A 15275-nucleotide genomic window follows, 5' to 3' on the forward strand; every position below is an offset into this window, starting at 1 on the left:
ATAAAATTGATTTTACGCTCTCAACGTGATTTTATTAACTAGAATCATGTCTGTATTTCTTTTTCAAACATGACGATACAATAATCAAGACCCGTTTGCCTATTGAACGTGATTTTGGCTTGTTCCAATGTAAAATCGATATACACTATAATTGTTTGAGGTAAACTAACGCCCCCAAAATAATAAAAGAGAAAGAAACTAATTGAACTTAAGTTACCTTTATACTTAATATTTAGAGAATCGTGCATATTGAATAACCGAAACAAAAACTTACAAGATAATCTAAGTTGCCAATCAGGCAGTGGAAAAATAAATAATTGAAAGAGAAAGAGAAAATGTTATATTGGATTATCTGGACAATGGTTTAATCAATCATAAGAACAATAGCTAGCAATATACCTGAGACTGAAATTTGCAACATATATACTTAGAACCACCAAATTCAAATTCACATTTATTAGGCAGAGATGAATCAAATTTCCGTAAACTTTTATTGCATGTGGGATGTGCTCCGAAATATTTCATGATACAATATTAGAAAATAATAAAAGGCAAGAAACATTAGATACAAACTTCAGATCGGTAATTAATCATAATTAAATTACACAATACTAATGGAAAAATGCCACAATAAGAGAGCTTGTTTTCTGACAGTAAGCATGTCCTAGGTTGCAATTTTGAATTTGTTACATATCATGAAGTATTTCCACCTTCAAGCCACTGTTGAAAACCTTGAAACACCATTTCTTTACATCCTTTTTTCTCAAGTCTTGTAAGCAATGAAAGAGTTTGCACTTGCTTTCGTCACATTCCAAGAGCAATATAAGCAAGCTACTAATAGTTTGACATGAGTTGAAAATATCCAACTTTCAAGCATTTTAACTCAATTCAACTCAGTAAGCTGTGCTCTCCTTTCTGCAGCTCTTTTTCTGATAAATATGCCCCATCTTAAAGCAGCTTTGAGCTTAAGCCACCCGACAACAGCTTTGCCTGAAGACTTACCATGATCCTCACTGAATGAATGATACATTTGAGGCTCATACTGAAGGCTGTAAGTGTAACAACCCTCATTAGAATGATCAAAATTAGCTGACATATTGGCTCCTCCTACATTAATTGTCTTAAGCAACCTCTGCATATCATCACTCTCCAACATCTCTGAACTCCTAAGACGGAGTTCTTCTGCCACAATGTCTTCCAATCCTTGTCCACTTCTCTGCCTAGACCAATCTCCAGGAAAATATGTGCCTTCAACTTCAGGATTTTCACCTGGTATGTTGTAATTCATGCTGCTTGACAATGCTACTTGAGAGTTATTTAATGATGTCCCTACTATCTGATTATCAGATCTACCAAATGGGTAATCAGTCAAATCAGGACTAGATGAGTAGTTATTTGCTATTTGAAAATGCTGATTTGTAGAAGTATATTGCTGCTCTGGGAAATCATTGTGATGCATTATATGAGTGGCTACAGATCTTGACCCCTTTTTGGAATTAGTAATAGAATTTAAAACTTTGCCATCATATTCTATAACTTGGTTCCAATTTTCATATGCTTTCTTCACCAAGGAATCCACAGACATCTGTAATTCATATTCTCAATAAGTGAGCTAATGTAGTCACTAGTCAGATAAACACACAGGATAATGGGAGGAAGAGCGGGTTAAAATTTGCATGTTGATCACATATTAAAACTAAGCATGATATCAAATTGATATAGGAATTCTATTTGTTTAATTAGCTCAGAAAATTGACCTTTTGATTTGGAGTAAGTGATTCCAAAGAGAAGAATTGCCCATCAGCAACAAGGCCTCTCAGCTCGTATATGTTGTTGAACACAATGCCAGTGTTATTGGTTTCATTAGTGAAGTAAACAAAGAGCTTACCACCCAAGACACATGTCTTGGCATGCTCCACAGTGTTCTCCCACATCCTGTTGGACATTCCACTACCAAGTATCTGCAGTAAAAGTAGCAAAAAGGAAATTTGTAGAAATGAGCATTCGGAAAAATTGGATTAGAGAAGAATGATATTGATTCTTATGAACAAGTAGCATTGAATTCTTACACTTCTTAACTTCTGTGGTTCGCGAACAAGAAGACGCAGGAAATCTTCTACAGTTACTATTTTTGCTTGAATCAATTTTTTGTGAAGTGCCCCATCTTTTGCTATCCGATCCAATCTCCAAACTTCATCATGCAAAGCAGGTGGATAGTGTTTCTTATATACTGCAAGTAAGAGAAAATAATTTGTTGAGAGAAGTGTAAAGAACCAATTCAACCCAAAAGCTTAAGCTATTGGGGGAGGCTACATTAATGGTTTTATATATCTCAACACGCCCCCTCACACCAGAGCCCATTGGGCATGAAGAGTGGACAATGCATAGACCCATCTACCTGTGCGAACAAAGAAATTCCACTTGAAAGAAAGTGGGGGGCGGCGAGGATCGAACCCGGGACATGAGGCTTTGATACCATGTAAAGAACCAATTCAACCCAAAAGCTTAAGTTGTTGGGTAAGGCTACATTAATGGTTTTATATATCTCAACAAGAACATTACTAAGCAAGATTTGTCAATAGCCTAAATATTGAAATATTGCTTCCTTAATAGTCACAATTCAAGCAGAATATAATCTGATTTGTAAGAGATTATAGTCATCTATCAAATCCACCTTAAAGTATTAAACCCAAGAAAAATTCATTCCATGTCAGGAAGACTTTAATTGTTGAGACCATATTTGCCTCACTTTTCAACTCCAAGTTTTTTCTCTAGATAAAGATTTTAGGAAATTACATGTTGATATTACAATCTATGCACCATGTGAACCCGAGGTCTTATATTCGATCCATGTAATCAGCTTCTTGCAAATACAAGGTAAGGTTGCCTACTATAGCACCATGACGTACGTTGATATTACAATCCATGCAAGGAAACACAACCAACCATAGATAGAGATGTAAATTTTCATTGTCCGTTTGGCATCTACTCTATAAAACTGTTCCAGTTTCTCTACATGTAAGGAAATTCATTGTAAATGTGAAAAATTATCCTAGACGAAAAGTGTCACAAGATTGGTTTTATATCTTTATTCTTCTAACAAGTTTTATAATCTATGATGCCTTGCAATAATAATCTTGCTTATCCAGTATCTGAGTCTGTCTGGACAAATACAAAATGATTTTATGAGAAGCAAAAAACATGAAGTGTTCACTGTTAGAAAACTTACATTCTCCTCTATGATCTTTAACAGCAAAGGCTTCAGTCTTTCCCTCACGAACATGAATCCCCTCACAATACCCAGGAGCCACCTTAATACCAAGCCTGAATTTTCTGCTTCTTATCCAACTAGAATTGTCAGTGAAAGTAAGATCCCCTAAGGTTCCTACCCCTTCCTTTAGGCTAACCTGCAAATCTCCAGTTAGAAGTGGCCTTTTCCCCTCTCTTTCCTTTACTTCATGGATTTCAAAGTGCTCTTTTGTCCAATCATCATCAGCTTCCTCATTAAAGTCACCTTCAAGCACCACAACATTCAATTTAGCAACTGATTCTGGTCCAACTTGAACAACATTTCCTGTGTTCGGATCCAACAAGACAACATGAATAGATGCTCCATGCTCTCCCTCAACCTTCCCTCCAGTGAACAAGTGAGGTGGCATTCTTGTTCTGAAATGAAGCTGCAGATTCTTTGACCCTGGTCCTTCTATTCTTGGTGGTGTAGATCTGACACAGGTAGAAGGAATTGATAAAATCATGGCTTTATAATAATTATTATTCAATTATTTTCTATAGGATCTTCGTGTTCGTGTACAATTTTGCACCAACCAATTTACATTATATTGTTAAGGACTGCATATGCTCAAATGCTGTTACATCCATTAAATTGCTTATCAGGTATCAGCATCATACTGAACGAGTATTTATAACTAAATAAGAAGATTTTCAGAATTCTAATTTGACAAGGGAACACACCTTTCAGCCAGTTTAGCAGGACCCAATTTTGTCAAAGCACGCTCCACTTCTTCACTGACCTATAGTTCATCGAATTAGAAGGATTAACAAAATGCCTTATGATATATTGTAGATATTGACTTGTAGGTTCTTTTATTGATTCATCACCTACACATAGCTACTTCTAAATGGAAGCAGTAAAATAATATTTAACTATCAAACTCAATCAAAAACATTAATAAGGTTACGAATAACCACTTGACATTTGGGTTCTTGATAAACGCATTGCTCATTTCACCTCCATGTTTTAGTAGGCCTTACATATCACATTATCTTTTTCTCACAAAAATTTTTCAACAACAGAGAGTAACCGAATGTTGTTACAAAGAACTTTGATGTCACTTCTTTTGTGAAGAAATGTTCAAGCTGAGGGTCTACTATTCTATAGAAAAGTGATTAATCATTCATTGCAGGTAAACAACCTTCTAAAATTGTGCAGGATTTAATACAAAGGAAGTAACTATAACTCACAATTTTCCTGAGAAGGGGTTCCAAAGATGAGCAAAGTCTCTGCAGACTATCCACCTTTAAAGCTTCCACAATTACACTGTAAAATTCAAGTAATCATTCGTGTGAGTGTCATCAAAAGTTTGCATTAAAACTAACATGTTTTAATTGAAGACAGCCGACACCAAGAAATAGGTTTGGGAAGCTCGAAAGTTGAAAACATTTCAATCCAAAAAACGAAATTCCTTGTAAAGTCCAACTGTGATATATATTTTTCAAAGTTCAAAGTGCAAATTTTACATTGCATTAGTGAGTTTCACAATTAAGAGCCACAAAAGATTTAGTACACAGTCATACCATGCAGTAATCATCTTAACAACAACACCATAATAAATGGAAATTAATCTAAACAAGTAACAATAATATCACAAACAACATAAAGAAAGAACCAGTTTGACTAGATAATATCAAAGTTTGGAATGCTTAGAGGATATGCACAAAAACCCAAACTCTACTTATCTTTGAAGCAAATAACTAAATTAAAACAATATCCACGAGCAGAGAATGAATACTTGTAAATTGTTTTGCAATACCTGGCTAAACCGGGTAGTTTTGGCTTCTTTGACTGAGTCAGATGGTGCTGTGCACCATCATCCTCCTCAACTAGCTCATACCCTCTCTTCTCCACTCTATTGTTCTTGGAACTTTCCATTTCTAGAAACTTATCCAATCCCAATGATATATATCTCGATAATATCTAAATTTAGAAACTTGATCTTGTCTTAATGATCCGTAGGCTAGGTACACGCACCAGAAGCTTCCCAGAAGCAAAACACTTGGGAGTAAAACTCTTGGTAACAAACCTTAAACTTGATTTCATAAACACATAAAAAGCAGGGAAGGTTGTTGTTTCCTTTTGTTTGACAATAGTAGATCTAGGATTAGGACATTAAAAAATAAGCACACTGTAGTATAGATCTATAAGTTTCCAGTGAGTTTTTGTTAAGAACTTAAAATAATAAAAAAAAGGGGTCTTTGTTTTTGAATATATAATTGATATTATTGAAGTTCACAGCTGGATTGGATGTGTGCATGAACGTTGGAAATTGAAACCGCGTTTTTGTGTCTCATTTGTCTTTGACTTTGTTATTGATGGCTGCCCAAGACAGAATCAACCCTGCATATGTACCTTAATTACATTTTCATATTAGCGTGTCCTGTCATTTACTACTTATGTTTGGGTACTAGAAAAATGTGCTGCAGCACATATTTAAGAGAAACTGTATATGTCACTCCCTGGTTCATGACAAAAAAATGACCCTTTAACTTTACAAAACATTTGTGATCAGGTTTTCCCTACTCACTTGTTAATAAATTTGTGAGTTCTCCTTTTTTATTCCGTTTATATTTTTTATATGTTAAAAGAAATAATTTTACAAAAACTGTTATGAAGACACTTGACTTTTATGCACTGAGAAGAAGACAAATAAATGTTTTTTTTTTTTTTTTTTAAAAGGACTAAGGATAATTTTCTTTTTTCTTTGTTCATACTTCATACTAAGGATAAGATTTTACTTTAATATTTCCATTTATTGCTAAGAAAAAGAAAAGAAAAAGTACGAATGAACTCGGGCAGCCGACACCCTATGATCGATGTAAATATTAAATTAGATTATAAGTGCTACATCTGCAAAGAATCTTTGTTTAGGTCTAACCATGTGCGTGCTCATGATTCTGGAGAATCCCCAGTCATTATCCATGTGTAAAGATTATAGATTGATATCAATCTTCAGATTAGGTACCCACATTATTACGTAACCAAATGTTAGTTTGTTTCAAGGTCTTCTATCTTGAAAGTCTGAACATTAAAATCTTGGGTGCTTGCTTAATAATATTTGTCATATGCGTTGTTTTTTTCTTCTTCTTTTTTCTCGCAGCTTCATTGCTTTGTCTTCATTTTTTAGTGTATCAATATTATAAGGTGGACAAACAAGCAGAGCTATCTATTTTAAACTAGGTTGGGTTGTGTTAAAAGCAAAAAAACAATCTAATCAATGAGTTGTGTATTGATAATTTCTGAGTCTGAAACTAGAAGGCTACTCAACCGGTTAAACCAGTCAAATCAAAGCTTCCAGTATTTGGACTTGTAAGTATTTGGAATTGTAAGCCAAGGCCAAAAAAACAGATAGAGCACACTTGGATGCAGAGCCATGTATAGTGTATAATATTATCAAGTCCAAGAACATATTTGACGAGCTTTCAGCGCCAAGGAGAGTGTGTCGTGGTAATAGTACACGCGAATGCACTGGTATCATCTGTGGGGTAATAATTGTTTGATACTAGCATATAGGTGATACAGTTACAAACACAGTATGAGAACAATTTTAACCTAAATTGGTTGACAACTCAAGCATTTTGCTTGCATGCTTGTATAAAAAGATGATTATGACAATAAAGAATATAAATAGTAAATTAACGCAGTTATTCTCCTTCCCATCCCATTTGACGAGCTCGTCGCTCCCAAGCCAAAGTAATCTTTCTCTCCTTGATGAGTATGGCCTCAGCCCGCTCTCTTGCCTGCTCACATGTTTCAGTTGCAGTAATACATTTGTCTCCCTCTCTCTGGTACTGAGATGCCACTCTTTTTGCCTCAGCCAAAGTTATGTTCATGTGCCGAGTGTGTGCTTCAGCAACAGACTCTTGCAACTTAAGCTCCTCCGTGAGAAGGTCCACAAACTGCTTCTCCATCTCTTCCTTTAGATCTGGGTCATTACTTCCACAATCTGTTGATAAGCAGATTGATGTCATCCATACGCAGTTATTAGTAGCAAAATTAACTAGAACTTTGGGCATGATAATTTGTAAAACCTGACTAACAGCTCATTATGACAATGATTATAAAATAAGAAATCTGAGATGATGTGGAGTTATATTTTCCTCACGGACAAAGCAATAGCACCACTCCCACCTCTTTCATCTTTCTTACTGACTAAGTAAATGTATATTTGGTTAAGTTAAAATCTTACTCCCGACAGTTTTTGCTCGTTTTAAATTCAGTCCCTGTATATTTTTCTTCAAGTCAATTTTCACACTTACAAACGTCTTTTAAAATAGTCCCTAATGCCATTGGTCTAAACAGAATTCTAACTGGAATTGAAAAGAAAAACTCTTTGTTCTGAATTTTGATTATCAAAACAGTAAAATATTCAACCATCACCACAAATGGAGTCTTAAACACCCTTTTACATGGTGACAATTAATCCTAAAATGCAATAAAAAAACTCAAAATTATGAAAATACCACTGGAATTAAAATAAAAAAAAAAAAAGCCTAAAGACTCAGAAAAACGATGCACGCACAATTCTAAACCAACTCTAGGTGCATAAGTTCTAGAAGAAAGGTGCACCTATTGGGCGTTTTAAGGTGAAAAGGAACATCTAAAGGAGCACATATTGGACAAAGAAATACCTCTCAGGAGAACCAACTGACCCTATTATAATGGAAACTGATAGCAGCATTTTGAACACATTCGTAAGTATGAGGATTGATTTAAAAAGAAAAAGACTATAGGGACTAAAATTTTAATCTAACCTATATATCTCTAATTATCTAAACTGACAGGGAACTAATTAGCAAGGCATAATGTCAGTCACGCCTGAAACCCAACCAAAATGTCAAATCACATGGCATAAAAGGCTAGTCTAACTTGTTCATGTTCTTAGTAGTTATCTCCTTGTTATCTCCTTGTACATGTTTGTGTTTAGTGGTTAGCTGTTAGTGCCTACACACCATTAATTAATCCCTCGCAAAATCCAACGTGGAACTTGAAAAAACTGTCCAATGTTTGTCAATAAGATGATAGGTAACTACTAGATGTGGCAGATTGCCTGGTAGAATTGCCACCATTATCATTAAAACTATGATGGGCAGAGTTCACATTATATAAGAAATAAATAAAAAATACTAATAAGAAGCTTATATCAAAATATACATTTGAGAAAAGCCATCAGGAGAAACTCTAACCTGAGACAGAGAGATTGGCCAGCCCTGTGTAAAGAAAGACACAAGTGAAATAAATGAATCAGTAAACAAGAAGTTAAGTACTCACATAAAAAATGAATTCTAAACATACATGTATCAAAATTGACCTGTACCAAGACAAATAATGGCTAAAGCGTAAAGTTTCATTCATCAATCTCTTTAGGCATAAATTTGCTATACCCGGGACATACAACTAATGCATAAGATAATTTAAGCCAATGTCCCAAGAGCAGAAATGGGGACATTCCTGAATAGTAATTCATTAATAGTTGAAACTAATTCTTACTTTAATAAATGAACCATCCATTCTATAAGATAAACATGAAGAAATTACTACAAATGTTATCACGGACAGTCAATAAAATAATTTTCATCACTTGCAATTTTAACACCAGAATACAAACAATTGCATTGCAGCCGACCATTAACTACCAGAAAACACAATAGCAAGATTGAACAGAGCTGTGGACCATTAGCTAACACAAGTCACATTATCTGAGAAAAGAACAATGACAGATTCAAAGTGCCGTCATATATTTCCTTATTCAATCCACTTACACCTCAAAATTCAGTTTTTCAATCCCTTCTTGAATCATAAATGTTAGGTTAATTCCTCTCTAGACCATAAATTTTCATAACCACACCAAAAATTTTGCAAGTTTCAATGAGCAAGTATGTGTATGCCTGTATTACATGGGAAAGTCACCTTTCCATGTCTACTCTATCTTAAGGCATGATACAGAAAACAAACAAACAGTTACAATCTAATATAACAAACTTGTTCAATCACTGTACAGAGAGGGAATCATTAATTTGCTTTTATTTTATTTTATTTTCAACATCATTCTTAATATAATTATTAGATAGATCCAAGATGAGAGGATTGAAAGAAAGGAGGAATTACCAGGAGCTACTTGGAAGAGGGACAAAGGAGGAGGACAATCACAGAGGCATGGAGGACAAGAATTGGAATTGGAATTGGAATTGCGAAGAGTAATGCGGTTCTTGAATCTCCAATAGAGAGCAGGCCCACACACACCCAAAGCTGAGACTACTGCGAACAACACCAAACATAGTCTCAAACAACCTCCTCCTGAATCAGATCTCCCCCGTGACATCTCTCTCTCTCTCTCTCTCTCTCTCTGAGATCTATCTAATTCACCAATTCTATTGTGTGCTGTGTACTGAGAATGAGATTGTTGTAAGCCAACTTCAATTTTTATTTTTATTTTATTTTTTAATGTTTGGGTATTTGAAGAAGTCAGAAATTAGTGGGTGCGTGTGTCTTCCCACTCACATACTGTGCTGCCAACTTTATCTTTTTTATATTTTTGGGATTCTAAATAATTAATATAAATAAAAGTTATATTTATAATTTTGTTTATAAATTTTTACAAATTATATTATATATTACAGGTAATATATATTATTTGAACATATACTCTCTATAATACATAATATGATTTGTAAGAATTTGTAAAAAAAAAAAAAATTGTTAAATATAAATTACCCCAATTAATATCAATTCATCTTCTACTCAATGGTGAAATAAGATCGAGTTTAGGTGAGAATGCATTATAACCTACTTCTAAATATTAATTATAATAACAACTTTAAGATTAGACCAAACTAAATAAAAATAACAAATGGAGTTTAAATCCTTTAAAATTAAGGGTGCAATTTAGAGGACTAAGTGTAGAATCATAACAGTAAGTTAAAGATTAAAGGAGATGATATTACAATTTTATAATTTAATATATATATATATATAGGTTTGTTTTTTCTAAAGTTATTTTAGATAATTTTATCTAAAATTCATCAAAACAACGTCGTCTTGGGATAGAAATCATAGTATTTTTGTAACTTTAATTTATTTTAGGGTTATAATAGTCTTTATCATTCTAATTTTTTAATTTTTCAACTCCAAAATGACGTCGTTTCGATGAACATTAGACAAAATTATCTAAAATAACATTAGATATTATATATATATATATATATATGTGTGTGTGTGTGTTTGTATGTGTGTATTTTATCATAATTTCGACTGTTTATTTTTAATTAGATATTGTAAGTTGTACCTCTACATTTCGTATTTTAAAATATACTCTTCATTTTAGAGAAAGTCAATTTCTAAAAATTGAACCTTTCGATTTCAGGTTATTGTGCTTACCCGTTTAATGCTTGTTTGGTTGGAATTTAGTTAAAATTGACAGTGTTAAATAAAAAAAATAAAAAAAAAAGGCTATAATTTAACAAAAGAACGTTTGATGAAAAGGAAAATAATGAAATAAAATATTTTTTATTAATGAAATAAAATTTTATATTCTATATAATTTTTTTTTAATATTATCTATCTCAGTTCATCTATATGATTTTATAAACTAAACCTTGCCTATCGCTAAAATGATACATCAATTGGAGTTTAACATAGACTTGAAAAGTTTTTGTTATTTGGATTAGAATTTTAAAAGACTTTTTTGAGATAAAAAAATCTTATATATTTTAAAAGAGTATTTAGAATTGGGGGGACTATGAAGACTTTTTTAAAAGACTTTTTTTACAATCAAAATTTCATAAGATTTGATTTTAAAGGATTTTAATAGAATTTATAAGATTTGAAAGGACAATGTGAATTTATAAGATTTTAAAAATTATATGAATTTTTAACAAATATTCAAAACTACTAGAGTCAATAAAAAAAGGGAAAGATTATACTTACAACCTATTTTTGTTTACAACCTTTTACAATCGTATCGTAATCGTTGATTTCCGTTAATCAACGGTTATTATTTTCGCAAATCAAACTCATTAATTAATATTTAATTTGTAATGAATGATAACTGTTGATTGACGAAAATCAACGATTAAGATATGATTGTAAAAAGTTGTAAACAAAAATAGGTTATAAGTATAACCTTCCCCATAAAAAAATAACAAAGAAATACAATGAAATTAATAAAAAAAAGTAAAACCTAATATAATTTTCTCAATCAGTAAAACATAATATAATTTTTAACAAACATTCAAAATTGCTAAACAACATGTTTTCACATATCTAAAGTTATACTAGTCCTCTATGCATTAGTATTTTCTCATTCCTGATATTGGGTTAGACAATGGGTTGAAAATTATTTTTTTCATTTGGTATCAAAGTTGTGCATATAATTATAAGACCCAATTTTTTTTAATTATTAAAATAATTCTAAATTTACATATAGAACCTATAATTTTTTTTTGGAATTTGGGGTTTTTTTTCTACATTATGAGAGTTTTTTAACCATATATCATATGGATATTTTCATTGAATATTCTAAGAAAATTTCGAATCTAAATTTTTGGGTTTTATTACATGAAAGTTTAGAAAATTTCTTAATTTTTTTTCAATCGATACATTGAAATCTTAAATTGCTTTGGGGTTTTTGAAAAATAAGTTTTTAATTATCTATTGACATAAAAATTGTTTAAAATCGTTTCCTATAGTGAAAGAATTTCGTTCATAAATGTATTGTTACGAAATATACTGTTCATATTATGAAAATTTCAATCTTTCTTTAAATTGATATTGTTTCATTGGTGTAAAACAAAATTGGTTTGAAGGTTTTAGTTCCTTAATTATTTTTCCACTGTTTTATGTTATTTTTAATACAAAAATCACACTTTTTGTGCGAAGAAAATCCGTGACCCATAGCTTAAAAATCACTTTTTAAACTTTCAAAATTTCTCAAAAAATGGCTAAAAAATATGTTATTTTTGAGATAAGTTATAGTAAAATATCGTTGGTTTGTTATTTATTGGTTGTTTTGAGATGGAAATCGCTAAAAAAATATGCTATTTTTGAGATTTTATGAAACTCACATGACGGAACCCGATCTCGAGCTGGTCAACCTACCAAAGAAAGAAGAAAACACTGCAATATAAAATTCTCAAGAAATCCTAGGGGTTAGGATGAGATTGTGAGAGAGACACCATATTTATATTTCTTACTAAAAAGTCTCACAAAATTCACACTAATAGAAAATCCATTAAAATCGCTAGATTTTTGAATACCACAAGATTGTTTTTCCATTGTTTAAAATCTTGATTGAATACTAACGGATTTGGACAGACTTTTTTTTTGGAGTTACCCAACCCTAATTACCTCTTTGAGGCGAGTTGGCTCCCTCCGGTATCCCCACAAGCTTCGACTCTTTGAGTCGGCTATGAGACTAATCCGGAGTGCGGGGGTCAGTGATGGCTAAAGGTTCAGCCCCTCCTCAAGAATGCATTCAGCGGGAATCGAACACATGTCCAACCCCGCTAACTCAGCGCCAAGGAACCAACTAAGCTGCACCCATTGGGTGATTTGGACAGACTCTAAAATAATCTCTTAAAATCTTAAACGAATACTACCTGACTTTTTTTCAATCCATTAAAATTCCAATTGAAATCGTTTGAAATTTCAATCTAATACACCCCCTAAATTACTTTACCTAAAATTTAAATAATTTTTTTTTTTCAATCCCAACAATTGGGCACAACTCGTTTACCGGGCGTGCCATTCCTTAAGGGTGTGTTTGGTACAAGAGAAATTTTTTGGTGACCGGGAATCATGATTAATGGGAATTCAGTAGAAATTGAGTTTACTTGGAATCTTACGAAAGAGGTGTTTGGTTCGCCAAAATATTACCGGGAATATTGGGTAAAAATTACTGATTCCATATTTGGTTTAGAACGAAATATGACTTGGAATATGAGGTTATTTTACAAAAATAACCCCAAACTATTTTTACTTTTGTAATTGATAGATTGGGTCTAGATTTTTATGTGTATTGGGGTATTTTTGTCTCAAAATTTATTATTGTGCTTTCCTTTTACTTGGTATTCTGATTGGTATTCCGAATTACCATATTATTTTTGGTAATCTGAATACTGATTTTTCTTTATAAATCAAATTACCGGTAATCCTTGGATATCCGGGAATCGTAATTTATTCCTTCTACCAAACGTGGTAATTACATTTACCAAAGAAGGATTACCGGTAATCCTCTTCAAAAACCTGAAACAAACACCCCCTAAGGTTATAAAGCTATATGTTTTTATAAAGAGTCACCGTGACCCAAGAACCCCAACCACGCCAGGGTTTAGAATGGGTTGGGCCAAGATTTATACAACAATTACTGCCCTGTAACGATGCTCTTATGGGTTGTGGCCTAGGCTAGGTTGGATTGCTTGGTAAACTATGCTTGGAGCGGAAGAGTAAAATTAAAACGAGAATTCTATACAATAAAAAGAAACAAAACAATTGACAATTTTCATAGCATAGGCACAGAGATGCCACCTTATTTAGTGAGATAAATAAAAATAAAATAAGCTAAAAGTCTCGGTGCCTGTTTGGATCCTCTCTTTTTTTAAGCTAGAACATAAGCTAGGCCAAACAAATTTTGAAAAAAGCTCTTATAACGAAAAATTCTTTTTTTTTATAATAAAGAAAAAAGATGAAAACTAAAAGCTCCTCCTTTTTTTAAGCTCTCCTCTGTTTTTCTTGAATTGTATGTTTTTTTTAGAATGAAGAGTGATAAAGATAGATAGAGAGATAATTTTCTTGAAATATGTGCTTTTAAGTAATTTGTAAGCTAAATTTTTTATGTAATTTTCAAACAGCTTTTAGCTTCTTTTTTTAAGCTTTTTTTTTTTTTTTACTTTAGCTTATAAGTAGCTTCTAGTTTAAAAATAAGAGGATTCAAATAGGCTCTTAGCCTGTTTGATTTTCCTATTTCTTATTTATATGTAAAATAAAATCTGAAAATAGGTTTAAAAATGTGTTTGGCTGGATCTTAGTGAAAATTTTATTGGAAAACATTTTTAAATCCAAACTGAAAATAAACTAGTTATTTTAATGTTTCCTCTTTAAAATTTTAGAAATAGAAAACGCTAAAAATGCAGTGACACTCCTGTAATTAACTATAAAAATAGTATCAACCTCTTTCTTTCTCTTTCTCTCTTTTTTATTTTTTCTCTTTAAAATACTAAACCCTACCTCATCATTGTTGGGCCTAGCAAGAAAATCTCATGGCAAGAAGAGACTTTTATTCATGGGCTAAGTGAACAATAACATTTAATGGGCTTAGACACCACGATTAAATTTAAAATCTTAAGGTATTAGATGCATTTGTTCTTCCACTTATATGGTGATCACTTAATCCATTATTAACTAATGTGTGACTTCACCTACTCACACTTGGATTCCTTAACATCTCCCCCTCAAGTGTGAGCCATAGACCCACATTCTTTCCCCTTTAAGCAGAGGCTTTTTCGAGTATTCTTGGAGTTACATCAAGACTTGGCTCTACTTATCAAGACCATGGCTCAGCTGGACTCTTTATTATGGGTTTGGAAGGCTAACAAAATCGAACACTAATCACCAGCATGTCCAAATACTCAGATACTCACAGGCCCGTTAACCATTAGCTCTTATACGACTTTTGGGTGGTGGCTAGCTGGGGGAGACTACCATCCATACATCAAATGAGTCAAATTGACAAACCCACAACAAGGGATCTAACACCACATCTCAACCCAAAACCTTAAGGCATTAAGTGCATGATTCATTGCACTTATATCATGCTCATTAAGTCCATTTTTATCCAAAATGAAACTTCATTCACTCAAACATGGATTCATCAACAATCATCTTTTTCTCGTTGTTGCCACTCCCAATCTTACCTATTGCATTTCTTAGTACTCCTCTTGCTTTTACTCAAGTGTAATTTGGTATATTCTATCTTTCTCCAACT

At 32.6% G+C, this 15275-nt stretch overlaps 2 protein-coding genes across 3 annotated transcripts; both read right to left on the reverse strand.

Moving 5' to 3' along the window:
- Positions 1–485: 485 nt before the first annotated feature.
- Positions 486–5454, reverse strand: LOC133290767 (calmodulin-binding protein 60 E-like). Of its 2 annotated transcripts, XM_061488883.1 has the most exons (8): positions 5052–5454; positions 4483–4558; positions 3973–4031; positions 3230–3723; positions 2070–2230; positions 1758–1961; positions 1299–1585; positions 486–1220 (listed from the first exon to the last, which is right to left on the reverse strand). In XM_061488883.1, exons 1-8 carry the CDS (start codon positions 5168–5170, stop codon positions 884–886), a joined length of 1737 nt encoding a protein of 578 aa, XP_061344867.1. In that variant the 5' UTR covers positions 5171–5454; the 3' UTR covers positions 486–883. The 2 variants fall into 2 exon arrangements, with proteins under 2 accessions (XP_061344867.1, XP_061344866.1); XM_061488882.1 differs by having other exon boundaries at positions 486–1585.
- Positions 5455–6715: 1261 nt separating this feature from the next.
- Positions 6716–9690, reverse strand: LOC133290770 (uncharacterized). Its single transcript, XM_061488885.1, has 3 exons — positions 9404–9690; positions 8482–8505; positions 6716–7241 (listed from the first exon to the last, which is right to left on the reverse strand). Exons 1-3 carry the CDS (start codon positions 9615–9617, stop codon positions 6940–6942), a joined length of 540 nt encoding a protein of 179 aa, XP_061344869.1. The 5' UTR covers positions 9618–9690; the 3' UTR covers positions 6716–6939.
- Between the last annotated feature and the right edge of the window lie 5585 nt (positions 9691–15275).

This window comes from Gastrolobium bilobum, unplaced genomic scaffold, assembly GCF_033153095.1.
Source record: "Gastrolobium bilobum isolate Gb01-03AN ecotype WA unplaced genomic scaffold, APGP_CSIRO_Gbil_v1 utg40662, whole genome shotgun sequence".
NCBI lineage: Eukaryota > Viridiplantae > Streptophyta > Magnoliopsida > Fabales > Fabaceae > Gastrolobium > Gastrolobium bilobum.